Source organism: Zosterops lateralis, assembly GCF_965231275.1.
Source record: "Zosterops lateralis genome assembly, chromosome: Z".
Lineage (NCBI taxonomy): Eukaryota > Metazoa > Chordata > Aves > Passeriformes > Zosteropidae > Zosterops > Zosterops lateralis.
This window is the reverse complement of record NC_139800.1, coordinates 9,232,483-9,253,854: the sequence shown is the minus strand read 5'-3', so window position 1 is coordinate 9,253,854 and position 21,372 is coordinate 9,232,483. Positions and strand designations below refer to the sequence as shown.

Genomic DNA, 21,372 nt, shown 5'->3' with positions numbered 1-21,372 from the left:
GAAACTATTTTGCCAGTTCAAAGAAGCAGTAAACAATCAGGTTTTTTATGGCCTCACTGGGGAAATCCCAGTGAAATAATTCGGGTAGATTAATTAATTTTCATGATCCTTCATGGGGCCAGATGAAAATGGGGTGAGGAGAATGAGAGGGCCCAGATTTCCATGTTATAGATAAACACAGCATACTAAGAGAGGAGCAAATCTGCTTGACCTCAGTGACATGCAAAATGTTTTAGCCCCCCTTAATGTGGACTAAACTTTTCCAGCTTAATAATAGTACTCTTTCTAAATTATGCTCAATTGAAGAGCTGTTGATGGAGGAAAATTATTGAGGTTTTCCCATTTAATTTAATGGGAAAATTTAAATAAAATTATGAAAATATTAGAAGTGACTTAAAATAATGTCACTTTCTTTTCCCCACACATTAGGGAGGAAAATTTCTGCATAAAATGATATTGTTCAATATGCTCCGCATCTAATTCTTTGAAAAACTTGTATTTTGAGGTTTGAAACTTGGGATAGAGGTGAATTTGGTAGTGAAACTATCATTTTAAATTTTGTTACTCCTAACATGCACATGCTGACGAGTAGAGGCATGCTTAAGAATGTTGCCAGTCTTCTCCACCCACATGCCCTCAGGAAACAGCCTGATGTAAAGAGATGCTTCAGGTTTTGTTCATGGAATGCTAAGTAAATTTTGTTTCTTACTCTGTCTGAAGGTTTCTTCCTGGGATAAAGCAGCAAAAACAAGTATGAAATTGCATATGAAATAATCAACCACAACAATTCTAAAAGTTCTAAAAAGTTCCAATATTTCATATATGTAGTATATTCAAGATGATGGCTCTTGTGCATCCCTTCCAACTCAGATTTTCTGTGATATTGTTTTATTTTTATCACTGATAGCTTGGTTCTGGAGAAGACAAATATACTCAAATTGTATGCCATCTGATATTCTTAAGTGACACTTCTAATCTTTTGGGTTGGGTTTTTTGGGTTTTTTTTAGTCCCTCTGACTTTTAGGGTACAGTGTTATCTTATTTTCTTCAACTGTGTAAAAGAAAGCTCTCTACAGATGAAGATTAAGTGCACTGTAAACTGAAGTGTACTGTAAACTTAAGTGTACTGTAAACTGAAAGGGCTTGTTACGTAAATGTAATGTAAAAAAAAGCATGTAAATGTGCTGAGACACTTGGTAAAAGAATATTATTTTAAAAACATTCTGCATGAATATAAGAATACTATTGTGTAAGATAACTGTTTTGGGGAAGTTCTTCACATTAAAATCCAGGATGTTCCCTTTTTTAATATGGCCATGTTCTAAACAACTCTGTTCAAACCCTTCTAATGCTTGGTGTGGTTCTTACAATGTGTTAAAAATTCAAATTTTCTATACTGTCATTTCAGCAAACCTGTGATCTTGAAAATTTAAAGCCTGAAACAAAGCGATATCTGGAGAAATCTGTTCAAGTGGGGAGAAGAAACGGACTCCATCTTCCTAAAGAAGTGCAAAAAGTAAATATGGACTATTTGTTTATAAAGCTAAGGTTACAAACTGTTGATGAATTTGTGGTTGGTTAGATGTACTAAGCATATATTTGAGCTTTATTTGGACCTGTTGAATTACTGCTCTAGTCTTAACTGCTCTTACTTCCAGATCCATCCTTTAAACTTCAACCACTTGGGGGTTTTTAAACTGATCTGAAAGACAACCATGTAGACAACAGTAGACAGAGGTGGTCTGCATCACCTCATAGCCTTGAGACTAAAAGAAGCCCAGCTGAAAAAGTTTTAGTATCTATTACAATTCTAGAGAATGTCTAAATTAGATTCCTAGGGAAGAGACCTCTCAAAAAATGTGAGCCTGCATTTCTATTTAGAAGTATGTATAAATGTTGCAAATGCACAGCTACGCTAGTTTCAGTTAATTGATGTTATAAAATGTGTCCAAGATTTTAGCATTTCACCTGAAAAAAAAAATCAAAATAGGCTAGAGGAGAAAACAACCTGCTCTGAGATTTTTTTTTTTTTTCATTAAGTGAGAACTGACTTAGAAAGCAATTGTCACTTCAGAGAATCAGGAAGTAAAATTGTCAGCACCTGAGATGCTGTGGCATCCCACCCTTAATGGGAAGGAGCATCCAAGATTGATAGAGATGCTCGTGGTTGAGAGGAACAACAAAATCAGAGTGTCTGCAAAAGCTTACAAACTTTAATTAGCACACCTACATACTTGGTGTGGAAATTGCTATGTTAGTCCCTGACCTAGCATTAGCACATGGGAATGGGTTTTGGATAAAAGGGATAGAGTGAAAGGGAAAAGACAGAGAGATAAATTAGTTAAAGAGGGGAAGAGAGAAAGAAGAAAGGGAGAAAGAGAGATTACCATTCCTGCCTCCAGCATAAATCCAGCTGCCTAGGGGTCCAGAGTCCTGGGGGCGCTGCCTGGGCATGGACTGGGGGCTTATCTGATTCTACAGATAAGCCAACAGATTGTTATTGCCAACAGTCCTTGGCTGTTGTTACCTACAATCCTTGGCTGGTGCCACAGTCACCCTTTTATTGGTGTTTGAGACAAACACACTGGCCTTTATCTTGTGGGATTCTACAGATGCCAACATAATTATCTTCAAATTCTGAGTGATACTTCTGACTATATTATGACCATTATTTCTGACTGTCGAATATACTTAACCCTTTGTGGAAAATAATCAATCTTCATCCACATCCTTCTGCTAGTGAGAACAGTTTGATGTGTATTTTTGTATAGCTGATGCTTCTAAAGCTATTTTGAAATTCCTAAGAGAACAATAGTTGAATTATATTTAGGGGTTTTTTTGTGTGCATTCTCTTACTGGTAACTACTATGTTTATTTGAACTTGGCAACAACATGTAGAAACTTGCTGTGAGATATATTAGAAAATGTTTTAGAAATTTCATCAGGGTTTTAAAATAGGTTTTGGAATGGCTTTGTGTTGAGAGAGATGGAAAGAAGAGATTAACCTCTTCTTTTTGTTATACCATACATGTACCATTCCCAAACAGTGTTTTTGAGTAGGTTGCATGCTTTTTTACTCCTTTCACTCACTGATTTCAGTGGATATTTTTACACTTAAAATTGTAATTTAGCTGTTCAAATAAAAGAAAATAATTGAATGTTAGCGCATGAAACTATTTAGTGAATGTGTTTAATCTCTTTAGTCCTCCCTAAGCTGAGTTTAACATGCTGGAGTGATAGCCCTTGGCCACAATACTGCTCAGGACCAAAAGAAACATAAAAGGAAGACTGACAGGGTGTGAAGTATGATGCTACCTGCAGTGTGTTATTTGCTCAGTCCTGGTATTTACTGTTGGTTAGTAGAGCCTATCCGAAAAAAAGGAAATGTTATTCCTGTGCAGGATAAAAAATGCCAACTTTGATTTTTGTTTCTCCACTAAGTTCAGTTTATACCCAATACAGGAAATAAAGACAATGAAGAAAAAAATGAATGAGCTGTGTATAGACTTTAACAAAAACCTGAATGAGGAAAATACATTTCTTGTATTTTCTAAGGAAGAACTTGGTGAGTAGGATGCTTGCTGCTTCTGTTTTTCCAATCTTCCAGTTTTATTGGAGTAACTGGTTTTTGCCCCATGTGTGATGGTTAGATCAAGTAAAATTCTGACTCTTTCCCAGTCTTTTCTGTTTCCTTTTTAGCCCTTCTCCATAATAAATTCAGAATTATCTTTCACAGGTGTTCATGATGTCTTCATACATTTGTGCTTCCTGAGGTTTTTGCCTTGCATGAAGTTGTAATGTTGGTCATACTTCCTTTAGCATAACTTTACTCTGTTCTTTTTCTCAGTTATCATCAAGCAATCCCCTGTGTAATTATTGGAAAAGCTTTTTTAGTCCTGCAATAAAGTTTAACTAATTCAGTAATTTAAACCAAGCTAGATATTTCGTGTGACAGAGAATTTGGGGATTCATTTTCTGAAGGGTATCACATAAAATGTGCTCTAATAACAGAGATTTTTTTTATGTTATTCAGTTTTTATCTGGTGGCCTTACATGTATTTCTCTTTTGCTCTCAGGTGTTTCCAAATTTTGTTTTGCTTGGTGTAATTTGAAAAAGTTTTAGCAAATAGTTGTAAAGAAGGGGTATACTTTTGTGGAGATTTCTGATGTCAAAGTAGATTGCAGCAAAACAAATGCAACAGTCTCACAAAAACAAGGGGGAGTAGATAATTTCAATAAACACTGTTTATTAAATTGTATTCTGTAGATGGCCTTCCTGATGACTTTATCAACAGTTTAGAGAAGACTGAGAAAGACAAATACAAAATTACCTTAAAGTATCCCCTCTATTTTCCTGTTATGAAGAAGTGCTGCATTTCAGAAACCAGGAGAAAAATGGAATCTGCCTTTAACTCAAGATGCAAAGAGGTGTGTTGTGTACTGGCTGTTCTACAGTGCAATGACAGAGCTGAAAAATGGAGCTAGACATTCAAATGCTATGTGTGAGTTTTGCACACTGTAGAGTATTTTGAAACCAAAGCTTATCAGTACAATCTTTAACAGTGCCTTGCTCCAATTTATTCTGATGCCCTGAGACCTTAGAAGTTGACAGTCTGCCTCTGTGTGTGTATTTGTACGTATCTTAATGTTTAAGTGGTTCTGTTAATAGAAGTGGGATTTTGATCTGCGAAAATTCCCTACAGTGTTCTACAGATGCTTACTGACACCTTCCTGACAGAAAAGTATGTGTGATTGTGGCTTCTGTAGTCCTTTGGGATTCTTTGGAATAGAGAGGGGTTATTTAAGAACAGGTTTTAATTATAAATACAGATGATTAAATGCGAAGTTAACAGATTGCTTACATGCACAACTAGACAGGTACAAAATAAAAAAAAAGCATTGAAAGGTAGAGCATATGTCATTCAGAGAATTGTACCAAACATGCAGCAGAGAATAATAGCAGAGTTAAGCTTTTGTGCTTGAAATGCTTGGAAATGGGATGAGTACAAGATAAGATAAAATGGCACCAAGAGCTGAACACTTTGCAAGTAAACACACATAGAGACTTCATGATAAAACCGTGTGACAATCTTCAATTATAGTGTTTGGGTGGTTTTTTTTTCCCTGATAAATCTCACATTTCCAGAACTAGAGGTTTACACAGTTACATTTTCAGATTCTTGAGGATTCATTTAGGTCAAGGTCTGGGGTCTTCTGTTTCAGATCTTTCTCTGACTGCTATTGTTAGAGTGGCAAGAGAGGAAAATTTGCAAACCAGCTTTGAATGTTGGCACAATAGATTAGCAGTCTGTCTTCATCACTAACAAGCAATTAAGCCTGCTGGCAGCAATTTCCTTACTGTCTTTCACATGTAAGTGATTGATAAAGAAAATAAACTCTTCACAACCTAAAAGAAAATGGTGTATATCTTGATTAATTAAAAAAAGGTAAGTTGTTATAATGAGGAGCATAATGAATGAGGTCAACTAGAAAACCAGCTACCTGCAAACACTGAGAAAAAATATTCCAAGAATCTAGCTAAAATTAGGTTATTTTATATTTTAATCTGAAAGTGTTTCATTTGAAATATATTCTATTTTGTAGGATTACAGATATTATTGAGATAATTGTTTTGTTAACCTGTGTTTTCTAGTTTCACTTTACAAATTCACCTGCTTTCTTTTTTAGGAGAACACAAAAATTCTGCAGCAGTTGCTCCCACTAAGGGCAAAAGTAGCAGAGCTTCTTGGTTATAATACACATGCAAACTTTGTCCTGGAGGTAAACACTGCAAAGAGCACAGATAACGTAACAACCTTCTTAGGTTTGTTCACATTTATAAGCAATACTTGTATATTTAATGTAGTAACATGTAACCAATTTAAATGTGTAACTGGGTCACAGTGTCTATGAGGTTTAGCCAGAAAAGGAACTCTGCTGCCTCTGTTCTGGCATATGTATTTTTTACATCATAGCTGTGCAAAAGAAGTTGGTCCAAATCAGAATCACAAGGCAAATTCTGAGAATAACTGCTTTGTGACAATCAGTATAAGCAAGTGGATAAGCCATTCTCTGCCCCAAAATGCAGTTACCCCAATTTAGAACCAAAGTAACATGTGCAGCTTGAGCAATTTTATCAGTTCAAGAGGCTGCATCAAAATTCCAGCTTTTTGTTCCCAATTTTTATGCATCCCTAACCTTGGCGTCTTTCTGATACAGCTGCATTAAGTATAACAAAAGTTTACTGTATGAGATGATGCAAATTCCATGAGCTGCATTTAAAAATTATATCTAGAGTGATGGATTAAATCTGGAATTCAAAAGCCCTGTAATGGAATTTGATCTGAAAACAGAGGTATCTTGAAAATTTTAAACACAGCAGTTTGTGAATCAATTTAGAATCATCCTGTTGATGTTAGTGGACTCTTGGATGACCACTGCTTTCTGACTCCATTGAATAGTATGTGTTCCTTTATTACTATGTCCTAACACCACTTAGCAGTGTATATTGATGTATCATACAAATAACACCCCCCCCCAATAAATTTGTACAAAAATAAGGTATGTTTGCTGGAAGTGGGGGTTTTGTGTTTATGCTTCAGTGAAGAGGTTCAAATGCTCTTCTTTCTAAACCCATAATTCTGTTGCATTTCTCCTGAAATGCTCCTTCATGAGATCAGATCCATATTTGGCAATATCAATTTTCAGTATACTTGTCATTTAATGAATACTTGCTTTTGATTTATTATTACATGTTAGGGCTTTTAAGGGTACTTGAAGTATTGTAGACTATTTTTTTCTGTTATATTACTGTAATACTGTGTTTTTTCATTTATTTTGAAGCTGACACGCATAAGTTAGTAGCTGTTTTTTACAGTATGAGATCAGATACTTTTCTATTCATAAATATCGTGTTTTGTGGTAATTCTCACAGGGGGAGAATATACATCAAATTAATTGTCACTTTTTGTTTAGTTCTTTTGATATATCTTCAGCTACAAGCATGACAGTGTGTTTTGTTCTACTTTGTTCCTATCTATTCATGTTTTAAATCAAATGTTCATAAGCTGATCTTACATCTAGGAAGAAAAGCATTCTCTCCTATGACATATTATGAATTTTGCACAGTACAAGCTGCAAACAGTATTTCAATCATGTAAATGCATTTAGTTAGTGCATTACAGCCTTCCTAGAAACAGGAGTGGCAATTCCTAAATTTTACACTCTAGGTATCAACAATGAACATTAATGTGAATTCTTAATGGAGAAAAAAGTTTCTGATAAACTGCAGAATGTACTGTATGGATGTGTCAGTAAGCTTAAATATTTTACATTCAATATGTCTGCTTTGTAGTGCTATGATGCCTTCTTGTCCTAGGAAAGTATATTTGGAAATTTTTGAATCATAGACTTTCATATCCAGAAGCTTTGCTGGTGTAGAAACCAGCCATCCTGGCAAGAATTCTTGGGTTTCATGGGTTTTTTTATAGAACTTTAGCTAGGAATTTTGTGTTGCAGTTCCTTTCAGTGACTAACAGTAGTTGTAGTCTTTCTCTGTTGCTGAAGAAATGTATGAGGAATACTGAGATTACATGAGGTAAAATTGAAGGATTCAAGCATAAATATCTAGTGTTACTTTTAATTTATGATGTCTTGGAAAAAATCTAAATTTACGAAAACCCTTCACACCACTCTTAGGCCTATATAGAATACTGCTCATTTATAGCATGCCTGCAATTAAGACTTTTTAGGTCAAGAAAACAGATGTTGCTTGCTCTTGGTGAATGAATGGAAAACACCCACTTCTGGAGTATGTGCTTGAAGTGTTGAGTGTATTTTATAGAAATAGATAAAGAGCATGGAAGTTGACTCCAAGGCAATTTTTCTTTCAGATGATTTGAGTAAAAAGCTAAAGCCTTTGGTTGAGGAAGAAAGACAATTCATTCTAGATCTGAAGAAGGAGGAATGTAAAGAAAGAAACTTTGATTATGATGGAAGAATCAATGCATGGGATCTTCATTATTATATGAGCAAAACTGAAGAGCTGAAGTACTCCATAGACCAAGAAAAACTCAAGGAATATTTCCCAATTGAGGCTGTTACAGAAGGCTTACTGAATATTTACCAGAAGCTGCTGGGACTTGAATTTGAGCAGATAGAAAGTGCTCCTGTTTGGCACGACAGTGTTACTCTTTATACAGTAAAGGATAAATCATCAGGAGAAATGCTGGGGCAGTTCTATTTGGATCTTTACCCCAGGTAATGACTTAGTGTTTTGCTTACATGTTTAAAATGGAATTTGTCTTAATGGGTTGCTGCTTGTTTAGTTAAAATTAAATGCATTTGGAAGTAAATATGTGTTCCACTGAAAAGATTAATACTGTGTTCATTAAGTTGTCATCTGGACTGTATTCAGATTTTTAATTTTTTTTTAAAGTACTTCCACATTTCTTGTTTATATTCATTTTATGAAGCATTACTACTTCATTCGTATTTTTGGTACTACTGCTCTCTAGTAAGTTGTCAATAATTTTTTGCATCTATGAACTTTTCTCCTTCCTAGTTTACTACAGGGTTTTAATTTTCATTTCTGTTGAAATGTTACTGCAGCCTGCTCAGATCAATTATATTTCTGTCTGCCAAGAGCTCCTAGTTTCTCCCAGTTCCTCTTTACACTTTTTTCTTACCCTGTTGTCCAGACCTCTAAATCAAATAAATCAATATCAAGAATAGGTTCCTATTGAGCACACATTCAAATTTACTTCCATGTTGATCTCTGTAGCTCTCCAGCTGTCTTTGTAGCTATTTACAGTATCATCTGTGTTTTGTCAAAGATTAGGAGACTAGACTGGTGTGACAGGATTTATTTTGAGCTAGTAATTTTTGGCTATTTATCATTGGTTTTTTGTTTGCTTTGGTGTAGGGTTTTTTAAATTAGTATTTAGCATTTTATAACTTTGCTGAAATTCTTTCTTAATGTGAGTTGATTTAAGGTTTTCTGGCCTAAGAAAATTAGGTTACTCAATATATACACAGTAGTACCTAAATAGTACATAAATAAATAGTACATAAATAGTTTTTTTTACCTACCTATCTCTTCACCTGTTCACCTGCTTCCACCTTTATGTATATTGTGTGAATTGCTGAAGGTATGTGTCAGTAAGACTCCTCTGACTTAATCTGAGCAGTTAACTGAATAGATCATGGCAAAATTTTTGAAATAATTTTTCTTTAAATTCTTGCATCACAGTGAAAATGCAGTGTAATGTATTCTTTTTTCTCCTATAACAAAAAAAAAATTGCATAAGAGAACTGAACCCAGTTCTTCCTGTTGCAGTAGCAGCTTAAAACACACCTGGCATCTGAAGTATATATACTTTCAGCATTTCAATGAAAAACAGATCCTTGTAAATGCTGCTGGTAACCTTGAAATGTTGTGATTTTAGTATGAGAGTAGAAGGGTGGGGTTTTTTTCCCCTCGTGCTCTTAACTTATTGAGTCTTAGAAGTCATGAAAATATGTACATTTTTTGTGTAAAACTTTGTGTAGAGGCGCTGACTGATTGTCCCTGTTGTGGAATAGGCTTCACCATTCTGGTGAGCAGGCTTGTGGTTTGGAGATAGTGTCTGACATATTTTCTCACACAGAGAGGGGAAGTATGGGCATGCAGCCTGCTTTGGTCTACAACCCGGCTGTCTTCTCTCTGATGGCAGCAGACTGATGTCTGTGGCTGCTCTGGTGACCAACTTCACACAGCCAACGTCGGACCGGCCGTCACTGCTGCGGCACGACGAAGTGAAGACTTACTTCCATGAATTTGGCCACGTAATGCATCAGATATGTGCACAGGTTAGTGATGTTTCTACTCCAGTGTAAGACTTGTATTTCTTTCTCCGCTGTCTCAAAGCAAGGTATAGTCCTGTTTTGGTGGTTTCCATTTTTAGCAAAGCACATATGCAGAGTTCTGGTTATTTTTTTGAAGCGTCAGGTTGTTTTTTGTTGTAATATTTATTTAAAACTGAAAAGATAAAGGCACCTTCTTATGAAAAACATTTTTGTAGGAAGATGTACTTTTGCATTTGCATCATGCAGGAGTCTATTCACTGATCACAGGTACAGGTAAAGTGAAAAAGATGCTCAGTCATGGCTTTTTTCAGATGGCTTTTTATTACTTCTAGTTTCCTAGAAACCAGGTAGGAGAAACAAAAAGAGGTTGCTATACCTAGGAATGAAAATAATTTCTGAAGCTAGATGACCTACAGCATTTTGGCATTTAGTACTGTTGAAACCTATGACTTTTGACATAACAAGCATAAAACAGGTCTTGCATAAAGTATTTTATTTTTTCCTATCTGACAGGTTAGGTTTATTGCAGTGACCAGAAAGAACTGAAGGTAGTTTCAGCTTTTCCTTCAAGGTACCAATAAAGTTGTAAAATTTCTGTTTTCATTTTTACTTACATGTAAAATTGATACTTCCAGATGATAAATTTATTAGCCTAATGGAAATTTTATGTTTCAGAAAGAGATGGTGTCAGTATACATGCACAAAAAAAAATCACACAGTTATCTGCAAATTTAGATTTTGTGCACCACTCCTTCATCTTCTGTATAAATACAAAAAAATAAAGTCAAGAAAAAATTACCAACATTAGATTTTAATTCTTGGCCATGATCCTAGAGACTGGGACTTCAGAATAAAGAAACAATGTCATCGCAGAAATCCATATATTAAATCCAGAGTTAATTAGTAGGTGGACTTGCTTAGATATTTTTGAATCATCTTAAAGGTAAAAATACAATTATTATTTTACCATCTTCACCCTGTCATTGGTGCATCCAATATCAAAAACTGAGGAATAAAACCTAGGCAATATAGAAGGTGTTTATAAGTGTAACACATTTGGCACTGTATAAAAACAGTACAAAACTGGCTGCAACATTTTGACAGCCAGTGAAGATGTGCTGCGGTGTTTTGGAGCCCTTTCAGGGCAGCCAAAGCCAACAATTCTGATGCATGTGTACTTCAGTTGCTCTGGAATTGCAGACAGATCAAGGACCTTACTCTGGAATTGCAGACAGATCAGGGACCTGCTCTTCAGTTGTCTCTGACACTGCTCTGGTGTTTTCTGTGTGCCCAGCTGCCATGCTCACTCCTCCTGTATTGTACATAAATAGTTATTTGCATGTGTGCAAACTTGCTAGTCCCACGTAAGAACATCCTGTCTTCTGGAATTCATGTGTACAAAGCGCTGCTTTGTTTCATGTGATGATCTGTTTAAGCATGTTAAGACTTGACTGTCAAATGCTATGCAAGGATGAGACAGTTTCACTGGATTTGTGAGCTGCTGGTAAAGGTCTGACATTGTATGTAATATACTGGAAAAGTGAGTGTACAGTTGGAGGGTGAGATCAGGGCAGGGAGGGAATTTGTTCATGTTGTTCAGGAAGGAGAGCTCTTGAAGGAGAACACTTGTACCAAATGTCTTGATGGTTTTTGTTAGTGTGGTGCACTTGAGTACAGGTAAATGAAGATATCTGAAGGTCACTTGTGTTTTGCTCTAGCCACTTCTGTCACCATTTCTTCCCTGAAGCTGGTGCTTCCTAGCTTTTCTTCAGAGCTGCTATACAGCAAAGACAGTAGGAAGGGCCAGCCTAGACCTCTGGATTTGAGGAGCCTGCAACAGTAGACAAAAGTTTTACTCCTTTTGTGTTGCTCTTCTGAAGACATGAGAGGAAGACATGTGCATGTGATGCAGAGATCAGTTCAAGGTTATGTCCTGTATTATACATGGGGTTTTTGTAACCCTGCAAGAAACTAAGCTCAAAACCTGTAATCCTGTAAGGATCTATTTCCCAGTGGAGGATAGACTGCAAGAATATCAACAGCTCTTAGAGAGGACAACTGAGAATTTTTTTTCTTTCAGCACTTAAAATGTTTTGTTAATATGTTGATGAGGAGGAAAAAAAAATGGGCTGGCAAGAGGAGGTAGACTTACTATAAGACAAGGGTGGAGTGATGGAAGGAAGGCTCTGCAGAGGGATCTGGACAGGCTGGATCATGGGCTGAGGCCAGTGGTGGGAGGTTCAACAAGGCCCAGGGCTGGGTCCTGCTCTTGGGTCACAACAGCCCCAGGCAGGGCCACAGGCTGGGACAGAGTGGCTGGAAAGGACCTGGGGGTGCTGGTGACAGTGACTGAACATGAGGCAGGGTGTGCCCAGGGGGCCAAGAAGGCCAATGGCATCCTGGCCTGGATCAGCAATGGTGTGGGCAGCAGGAGCAGGGCAGGGATTGTCCCCCTGTGCTGGGCACTGCTGAGGCCACACCTCGAGTGCTGTGTCCAGTTTGGGGCTCTCAGGTTAGGAGAGACATTGAAGTGCTGGAGTGTGTCCAGAGAAGGGCAATGGAGCTGGGGGAGGGTCTGGAGCACCAGTCCTGTGAGGAGGTGCTGAGGGAGCTTGGGGTATGTAGCCTGGAGAAAAGGAGGTTTGGGATGACTTTATTGCTTTTTACAACTGCCTGAAAAGAGGTTGTAGCCAGGTGAGGGCCAGCTCCTTTTCCCAGGCAATCAATGACAGGACAGGAGGAAATGGTTTGAGTTGCACTTGGGAAGCTTTAGATTGGATATTAGTAATTTTTTTTTCTCTGAAAGAGTTGTAAATCTTTGAAATGCCCTATTCAGGGAAATAGTGGAGTCAACATCCCTAGAAGCATTAAAAAAATGTGTGGATATGGTACTTGAAGACATAAGTTAACAACTTAATGGTGAACATAGTGGTGATGCCAGGTTCATGGTTGTACTTGATAATCTTAAAAGTATTTTCCAGCCTTTATGGTACTATGATTCTATGGGACCAAATAATTTTTTGTGTATTTGAACAACTGTCTTTAAGTGGTGACTTCTTAGAAATATTTGGAATTGGAGTATGTTTTAATGAAGATTCTTAACTGTACAAAATTTTCTTCAAAATTGGTATTGGTGGAGCTTCTTAAACATGAAGTTACTGCTGAGACTAAAAGTAAAAAAAAAAGAGATCTAATGTGCTTGTGTTTCAGAAGCAAGATTCTTCTATTGAAGTATCAGATTAGAAAACTTTTCATAGATAAGGTTGCTAGGATGTATTTAATTCAGTCTATCTATTACTGGCTAAAAAAATCGTGCTATATGTTAACCACGTACATTACAAATTACAACAAATAGGGCAAAGCTTAATAGAATAAGTTGGTTAAGTAAAGTCTGTGAATCAGTGTGGTAGACTGCAATGCAATAAACCTTTTAAAGTGCAGAGTTGAAGTTCATTATTTTACTTTGGGGTAATACAACAAAAACCTATAATAATTTGCAAATTATATCACTGTCATGAGACAGCATGAGAACATTTGTATTGCTGTCATAACCTAAAAGGTAAAAATCAGTAATACTAAAAAACTGAAATACTGTTCCAAACCAGTAGATAATGCAGTATATAGCTACTGAGTACTACTTTATTTCTTGATAATAGTCTTATGTATGATTTTTTCCTCCTTTCTTTAAATTTCATTTTAAAATATTGCTGTTATTATTGGTCTGTTCAAATTATTCCTTTTCCTGTGACTTAAACTGAAATTTTGACATCTGAAATGTTATATTCTGCCAAAAATCTTGGCTTCTATTTTAATTTAATTCAATGGCTTTTTTTTTTTTTTCCTAGACTGATTTTGCAAGGTTTAGTGGAACTAATGTGGAAACAGACTTTGTAGAGGTACCTTCACAAATGTTTGAGAACTGGGTGTGGGAAAAAGAGCCACTACAACAGATGTCAAGACACTATAAAGATTCAACCCATGTTGGAGACACTCTCCTGGAGAAACTTGCTGCCTCCAGGCTTGCTAATACAGGTATCTCTCTGCCTTTTCTCCCCACAGTATATGTATAAAAGTACATAATTTAAAAAGCTGACAGACATAACAAGCCTATTAAATTTCTTCTGTGTGTACACTTACCACTGTCTTTCTGGGTTTATTTGTGGGTACCCCACTAAAAAAGGCTATGATGACAGATGGAACTCTTTGCAGGAAAAGTAACAGCTCTTTATTTTCAAGGCCACCTACAGGACTAAAATACCTTTTCTCTCCATGTAAAGTTTTTACCTATAAGCTTTTCTCATTTAAAATTGGTGTATGTGGTGGGTGGAGGAGGATAGTCTATTATGGTCTGGTGTGGTTCTTGTGGGTTTTTTAATCTTGTATGTGCTCCAGAACAGGCACTGTGCAAGACACAGTATACCTACATGTATAGTCTACATTTGATTTGCATGCAAGGCTTAAAAGATATGAAAGTTATTTGCAAATTTACTGAACAGACATAACATATCCCGGACAGCATTGTTGTAGACCTGACACATACCTCCAAACTGAGATTGCAATCTCACGTCATTACCCATCATGTCATTATTATTCTATCACTCCCACCTCCTTATTCTTGTAATCAGAGCTTCCCATTTATGGTACCAATTTGTCATTAAGCAACTTCTGTTTATTTCATACTGCTTTCCTATCCTGAACAAGAAGTCTTTGTCCTTGTGGCTTGCACAGACTCTGGCTGTGTAAGCATTTTGTCTGACTAAAGGTTCATATCTTGTAGCTTCTTAAAAAAAGCTTAAAGTTTGCTTTTAAAATATCTGCTTTATTTTAGTTTTGATTTATGAGGAAAGTAATGTTCAAGAAGAGGGAGCTTAGCATGATAATTCCTTTAAAACTATGCTTCTCAACTCTTTGTCAGGGGAGTAATTCAGAAGGAAATTATGTAACTCCAAAATTCTAATAATTTAGTATGCATGTTGAGATCTTTGAAGGAAAGGTGCAAATGAAACTCCAGCTATTTTTATGCTGGTTAATTAAATGTTTTTACCCAATTAGGCCTTCTAACCCTCCGTCAGATTGTTTTGAGCAAAGTTGACCAGGCACTGCATACAAAGCTGTCTGTTGACCCAGCAGATGAATATGCTAAATACTGTATGGAGATCCTAGGAATTCCTGCCACCCCAGGTATGTCAGTATGAAGCTTTTATGCAGCATGCCCAAATGGTTTGATTTAATGTGCCTTTGTATGCTTGGGATACAAAAACAGATGTTCTGTCACATCTGTGACACACTTTGGATGTTCTGTCACATCTCTGTTGAATGTACAAGTAGCCTTAAATGGGAAATGGAGCTTCCTTTGTTTTCAGCAGACTATGTTCAATAATTTGAGGCATACTCGGGCCCTTTATGCTAAAAGTTTCATAGTAGTTGATATAAATTCCTTATTAATTTATTGTTGAAGTGCTGTATGCATCAAGGAAATAACTGTATGTGATTTCAATAACTCGATGTTAATCTACTTTTCAAGGAACAAACATGCCTGCTACTTTTGGACATTTGGCAGGTGGTTATGATGGTCAATACTATGGATACCTGTGGAGTCAAGTGTTCTCCATGGATATCTTTTATAGCTGCTTTAAGCAAGAAGGAATAATGAATCCAAAGGTAAGTGATGAATACTTTTTGATAAACTCTTCTGTTGCACTTTGTCTCTGAAACCACATTTATTGGCATTATGATCTCTAAGTATAATGTCTGTACTTGTGCAGTACTACTTACTACAAGTACTATTTCTGTACCCATCGAGTTCAGATCAACAACAAAAAAGGTGTAAAAGTAACTTTAAGAAAACCATCTTAAAATTCCAAAAACACTTGGATTTTAATACAATTTTTACATCACCATATATTTATTATTGTAGTACTTTTGAAATATTGTGTTACCTTGTCTAATGCCTTCCTCAGTAATTTTAGACTGAAAAAACATTCCTCCATTGCAAGAGTAGATGCCTATTCACCTGTTGTGAAACTTGTATGATAGTGGTGCTCTGTTTCTTTGACATATCCATTACATTCTGTGTACCTCAACTATGTGGTCCTTTTATGTGGTTACTGTTTAGAAAACTGAATTTATTTTGAGCTTTCTCTGTCAGCATAATGTGAAAATTGTTTCATATTCAGTTTAAATCCCAGGTCCGTTTTGAAGTCCAAACTATTAAGAGGTTCTAGATTTGCTGTTTGGGTGGTGGTGTGTTTTTTGTTGTTGTTGTTTTGTTTTGTTTTGTTCTAGAGTAATTCTTCATCCTTTTCTGCCTCCAGCAGAAAAAAAGGATAATTAGTGATGTGGTTAGTTGCCAGTTCTAGCAATGTTTTTCAGAGATTATAGTATTAGACTTGAGTTGAGGTGCTGCAGATGAGATAGATGAATTCTGTCTCAGAAAGAAAAAAGGGGAAAGACCTTTTAGGTTTCCTGATCCTCTTAACTGTGTTCTTGATTCAGCTGCCAGCACTATTCTCCCTTTCAATAAAAGTATACAAGAGAGAAATAAAGGAAAGAGTAGAAAATGCTTGACTGTCCTTTTCCTCACCTGGAACTTGCCTTCTTTTCCTCCTATACTTATCACAGCAACCAGAACTTCTAGAACTGCCCATCCCTTTAGAGGATGGAGACAGTAAACAAGATTAGATTTTGATCTGGACAAAGAGGGGAGTCAAAAGAGTAAATGTGATAGGACTGTGAAGCTGAGGCAGTGGTTAGGCAAACAAAACCCAAAAAGGGTTTTAATGAAGAAAAGCAGCCAATTTCACAGTTTGAGAGAAGAAGTGACATAGGGTTTGGAGGTTAAGATTGACCTTGAAGGTGTAGGGATTCATGACAGGAACATATGAGAATAAGCATACTTGTTACTTGTTGAGAATCTTGTCATTCATAAATAAGAGTAGTAGAAAAGTAGTGTCAAGTTAAACGAACAAATAACTTTTAATGGATCTTAAAAGTGATATTTCAGAAGGGGTGAGACTTGCTGGCTTTTATAACTGCTAGCATTTGGAAAGATGTTTAAAGGTGCTGATGCCAAACTTGCAGAGCTTTGTGTCAGCGTTTTGTTCTGACATGCCCACAATCCCTCCAGTGCCATCACACTTTTGTTCCATCAGTTTTACTCTCTAGTCTCAAAAGTCTGTTTTGAGTGACTGCATAGTCAAAACCCTAAGCTACAGTTTGCAAAATGGCTGTTACCTTTACTTCTCCTGAGGGATGTCTTTTATTCTGATTTTTTGTGAGAATTTTTGTTTTCTTTGTCAGTGCATGGGAGGCTTTGAAAATAAATTAATTATGCTAAAAGTGAATATTTTTGTGGAACAGCTGAAAGACAGCTAGTGCCTCTTTTATTGTGAAGCCTGTTATCCAGGCTAAGAAGTGAGGCAGAAAAGTGATTATTGATGTCTGTCACTTGTTCTCTGGCATATGTGCACACAAACACTTTGTGTGGATGCTGATATAACTTTAGGGATAGCTGTGGAAATTTTTTTGTTTCACTCTTCAATGCTATCTTTTCAAATTAGTTCTTTTTTAACCCAAATAAATCTGATAGCATCCCACAAGATGGGACAAACAATTTTTTATAAATAAATACTAGATACCAGTGTGTTTTTTGTAGTTACTTGTACTTCATTATATCTAGGTTTAGACTAGTCTTCAGAACAGCAGAAAAGGAAAATGATTAAGGTATTATGACTAGGCCACATAGAAATTCGGCTTACTTCTTCTTTTTGAATTAAACCTCTCCTCCTCTTTAAGCAACCATTATGCAGTCTAATTTCAGAGACTGAATGTATTAAAATTCTTCCACAAACCATTAACTCTAACTTAATTGGTAGCCAAACTCCGCCGTTCTTGCACATTATCTGAACTAACCTGTGGTCTCCCTAGAACTGTGCAGTGTTCTGGCTCTGAAGGGACAACAGGAAAGAAGACTCAAGTCCATTTAAAAAATACTTGTTTCAATTAGATCATGGAAGCCCATCACTTAAAAACATCTTTGCTTGTTTTTACAGTTCAGTCACGTCTTGGTTTGAAAGATAGGTGTCCACCAAGGAAGGCAGGAACCTCCCTTGGAATGGAGACTATGACCTCCTTCCCTCCAAATTATTGTAAATTTGAAACTAAGGGGCTTTTAGGCAAAGATATGGGAAAAGGATAAGCAGTTCTTTACTAGTATGTATTTGTATAATAAGGCAAACAAACAACAATGAACAAAACCCCAGAAAACACGATGAAGTCTCTTCCTGCAGTTTAATCCATTCCCCTCGGGTGCAGTTCCCGTCACTGCCAGCAGGGGCGCTGCTGGCTCCCAGCCGGGCAGTGATTCCTCCACAACTGCAGGGGGCGCTGTGGCACAACTCAGGGACCGCACAGTAATGGTAGCATGGCTGACATGGGCAGTCGTGGGCGGCACCTGGTTGAGATTGCTGGACTGCCCCGCAGAGAGGTGGCCTCTATGGGGACACCCCGCATGTTGCCTCTGGGCCCGCCACCAAATGGCTGGGAAACAAAAAAAATAATTAAGCAGACTTACAGTGCAGGGAAACCACAGCAGGCCGGGATCTTGGAGTCTAACACACAGGAGGGTCTGGTGGGAACTGGTCTCCATGTTTTGGCACCACACGCAGCAGTTCTGAGCTCTGAGGGGTCAAGGGGCAGGGAAAATGGCAAACAGCTCCCTCCTCCCCCAAACCTGGAAACCAGACTGACCCAAAGCACGGCCCCAAACCTCCAGGGCCTTTTTTCTGTGCTGACAGATGTAACCCACCCCCAGCCATGGCCATTTCCATGGAGTGTTGTGACACCCAATGACATCTTTCGTTTTCTTAAGTAGTGGTGCTTATTGTGTCCTAGCAACATATGGGGCAAAAGTCCATGAGAGAAAGAAACTAAAGGAAAAATCCTAACCTCCAAAAAGTCATGAGGGAGCAACGTGGTCTTGTTGAGCTGTGGGGGAAGTGTTTATCTTATATACACTGACTAAAAGAACATTGTCTTCTTCAGTATCAGAAGCATTTGGGACATGTGCCTCCAGAATAATATTTTCTCATTTGTAGTCATGTCTCAGAAGCCCAGAATTCTCCAGATATATATGTTCCTTAAAATACTACTTTTTGTTAAGACACTCCTCATTACTTGTTTTCTCAGAAACTTCATTATGTTTTTTAAAGGAATCCCTTCTATCTGAAGCAATAATGTTTCTTACTGAAACCTGTTAAGTCTCATTTTCTCTAAGATATTGTAATAGGTGGGTTAGATGTGTTTGTATGTGTAATATGTACAGCTATGTATATTGTATGGGTGTAAGTGCCATGCCATTCCACAGTGCTATACCTATCTTATCTCTGAAGTATCATCTCTGTTATCCAGAGATTAAAGAAAGAGAAATCATCAGTTAGAGAAAGGATGTTGGGTTCCCTCTTCCTGCCTGCCAGTCACAGGGGAAATCCTTCCCTGAAGATTTTGAGGAGGTTGTGTGTTTACAGAATGTCTTCAGACAAGTTGTGATTGTAGCTTTAAAACCAGTGTAAAAACACAAGAAAAATAATTTCTTTAGAACCAGCCTAATTTCTCTTGTCTTGAGTTCTTCTAGCAGAACTAAATTATACTTGTGATATATCCTGGTATATCCTAATTTGGTATTAGAAAAATCTGGAAGGAGGAGAGTTGTTTTATCATCATTTTATCATTTTTTATTTGGTTATGATTTTTTTATCATCAAACATTTATCATAGTTTTATCATCAAAATAGATTTTTAAGTATGCAACAAATACAGAAAAAGGGCAGGATAAGAAGTACTAACATTCTGCTTTACCTTCTGTCAGGCTGGGATGAAATACAGAAACCTCATTTTGAAACCTGGAGGATCTTTGGATGGAATGGATATGCTACAAAATTTCTTGGAGCGCAAACCAAGCCAGAGAGCTTTCCTATTGAGTAAGGGATTACGTGTTGAGTAAAGTTACAATTCTTTTGTAATGGCATATAAGTATGGAATGAGCTGGAACTGTCACTGTATTTCACATTTTAACTGTGTATCACTCTAGGGAAACGGGGTCATTTTTTGATGATTTTCTACATTGTATAAATAAAAATGTGACTTTTAAAACGAAATTTCATAGAACTGCAAAATTCAGCACATCAGAAAAAAGAATTCTGAGATGCACAGAAGCTGAGGAATTTGGATGTTAATTTTTTTTAATTGTTGTGAAATAATACTAATTAATACTAATCAATATGAGGACTTAATGCCATGTTTCTCTTTTAAGAGATGCACTTAAATTATGTCTTGTGAATTCATTTTAAAACTGAAGGGGATAAAAAGAATACAACCAGCAATAAAGATTCATTCTTATTCTTACTCTCTATTGTATTGATGGCTCACCAGTGTTTCTGATGGACAGGAAGTGTGTTTGATTTTGTCATTGTTTGAATTCAGTCCAGCTACCTGACAGATTTCAAGACTGAGAACCTGCCCCAGATACCTTTACAGCAGAGATGTTTGTGTGGTACTATTAGACCTAATTCTGATGCATGTTAAAATTTTGTACAATTTATACTTACTTAGTATAACTAAAAAGGGAAAAATCAGCCAAAATCTGTGACTTTTTCAGTTATTCCACCACACTTTCTGTTGATGAATACAAATTAGGTCTTTTTTTTTCCAGATTATATCAACACTGGCATTGAAATACTGTACTTGAGCAATTATAATGGCTTCAGTTGGTTTCTTAAGTATTTTGAGATTCAAATAAGGAAGGAAGGAAATAAGATATCCCTGATGGGAATGATAAAAGCCAATTAAAAGTTTTCCTGTTCCTTTCCAGTGTGGCAAGCAGAGATGCTACAAAAAAGTGCAATAGATTTAATGATTTCATCTGTGGGAATGTGAAAGTAATCAAGGAATTATTCTGCAGTTTTTCTGCAAAATGGGGAAATATTAGGCCTACAAGCCAACTCTACACCATCCAAATAAAGCTGTTAACCCAAGTGTACTTTTCTTGTCTTAGGTACCATATCTTACTGTGGTTTTACTATTACAGCATGTATATGAGGAACGTTTAAATTTTATTTACTAGCCAGTACATTTTAGACATTTGAACCACAGTTGTAAACATGGTAGGGGTCTATACTTTTTTCTGCAACAGTGGCATAAGAAAAAGTGCCTGGTCAACTCAAAAGACTTTTTTCAGCAAAAGAAAACTGGTATCTGATATCATTCACTTTGGGTCAAAGCTGTCCATTTGTTTTAGGGGAAAAAACCTGAAATTTGGATTGTTCTCAGAATTTGTGAGCATTTCTCAGAGTGAGAAACTTTATTTTTTACCTTTTTTCTTCTTTAAAAGCATTGAAACTGGGGAGTTAAAGATGAACTTAATTAGTTTCTGAAATGGAAAAGATGACCAGACTTATCTTCAAACTGCAACAGTTAGATGTGAGGAATCATAACTATCTGTAGCCAAAACAGATTAACTCTACAGTCTTAC

The 21,372-nt window shown here is 36.7% G+C and overlaps 1 protein-coding gene across 1 annotated transcript in view; it reads left to right on the top strand.

Moving 5' to 3' along the window:
• NLN (neurolysin) overlaps nt 1–20,478 on the top strand; it is a 36,854-nt gene extending 16,376 nt beyond the window's left edge. Inside the window, exons 4-13 of the mRNA XM_083883464.1 lie at nt 1,409–1,516; nt 3,463–3,565; nt 4,268–4,428; nt 5,689–5,824; nt 7,893–8,259; nt 9,648–9,849; nt 13,692–13,878; nt 14,899–15,027; nt 15,371–15,507; nt 19,711–20,478. Of these exons, the coding sequence (XP_083739590.1) occupies nt 1,409–1,516; nt 3,463–3,565; nt 4,268–4,428; nt 5,689–5,824; nt 7,893–8,259; nt 9,648–9,849; nt 13,692–13,878; nt 14,899–15,027; nt 15,371–15,507; nt 19,711–19,845 (1,665 nt within the window). The 3' untranslated portion in view covers nt 19,846–20,478. The remainder of the gene's footprint in view (nt 1–1,408; nt 1,517–3,462; nt 3,566–4,267; nt 4,429–5,688; nt 5,825–7,892; nt 8,260–9,647; nt 9,850–13,691; nt 13,879–14,898; nt 15,028–15,370; nt 15,508–19,710) is intronic.
• Nucleotides 20,479–21,372: the final 894 nt, after the last annotated feature.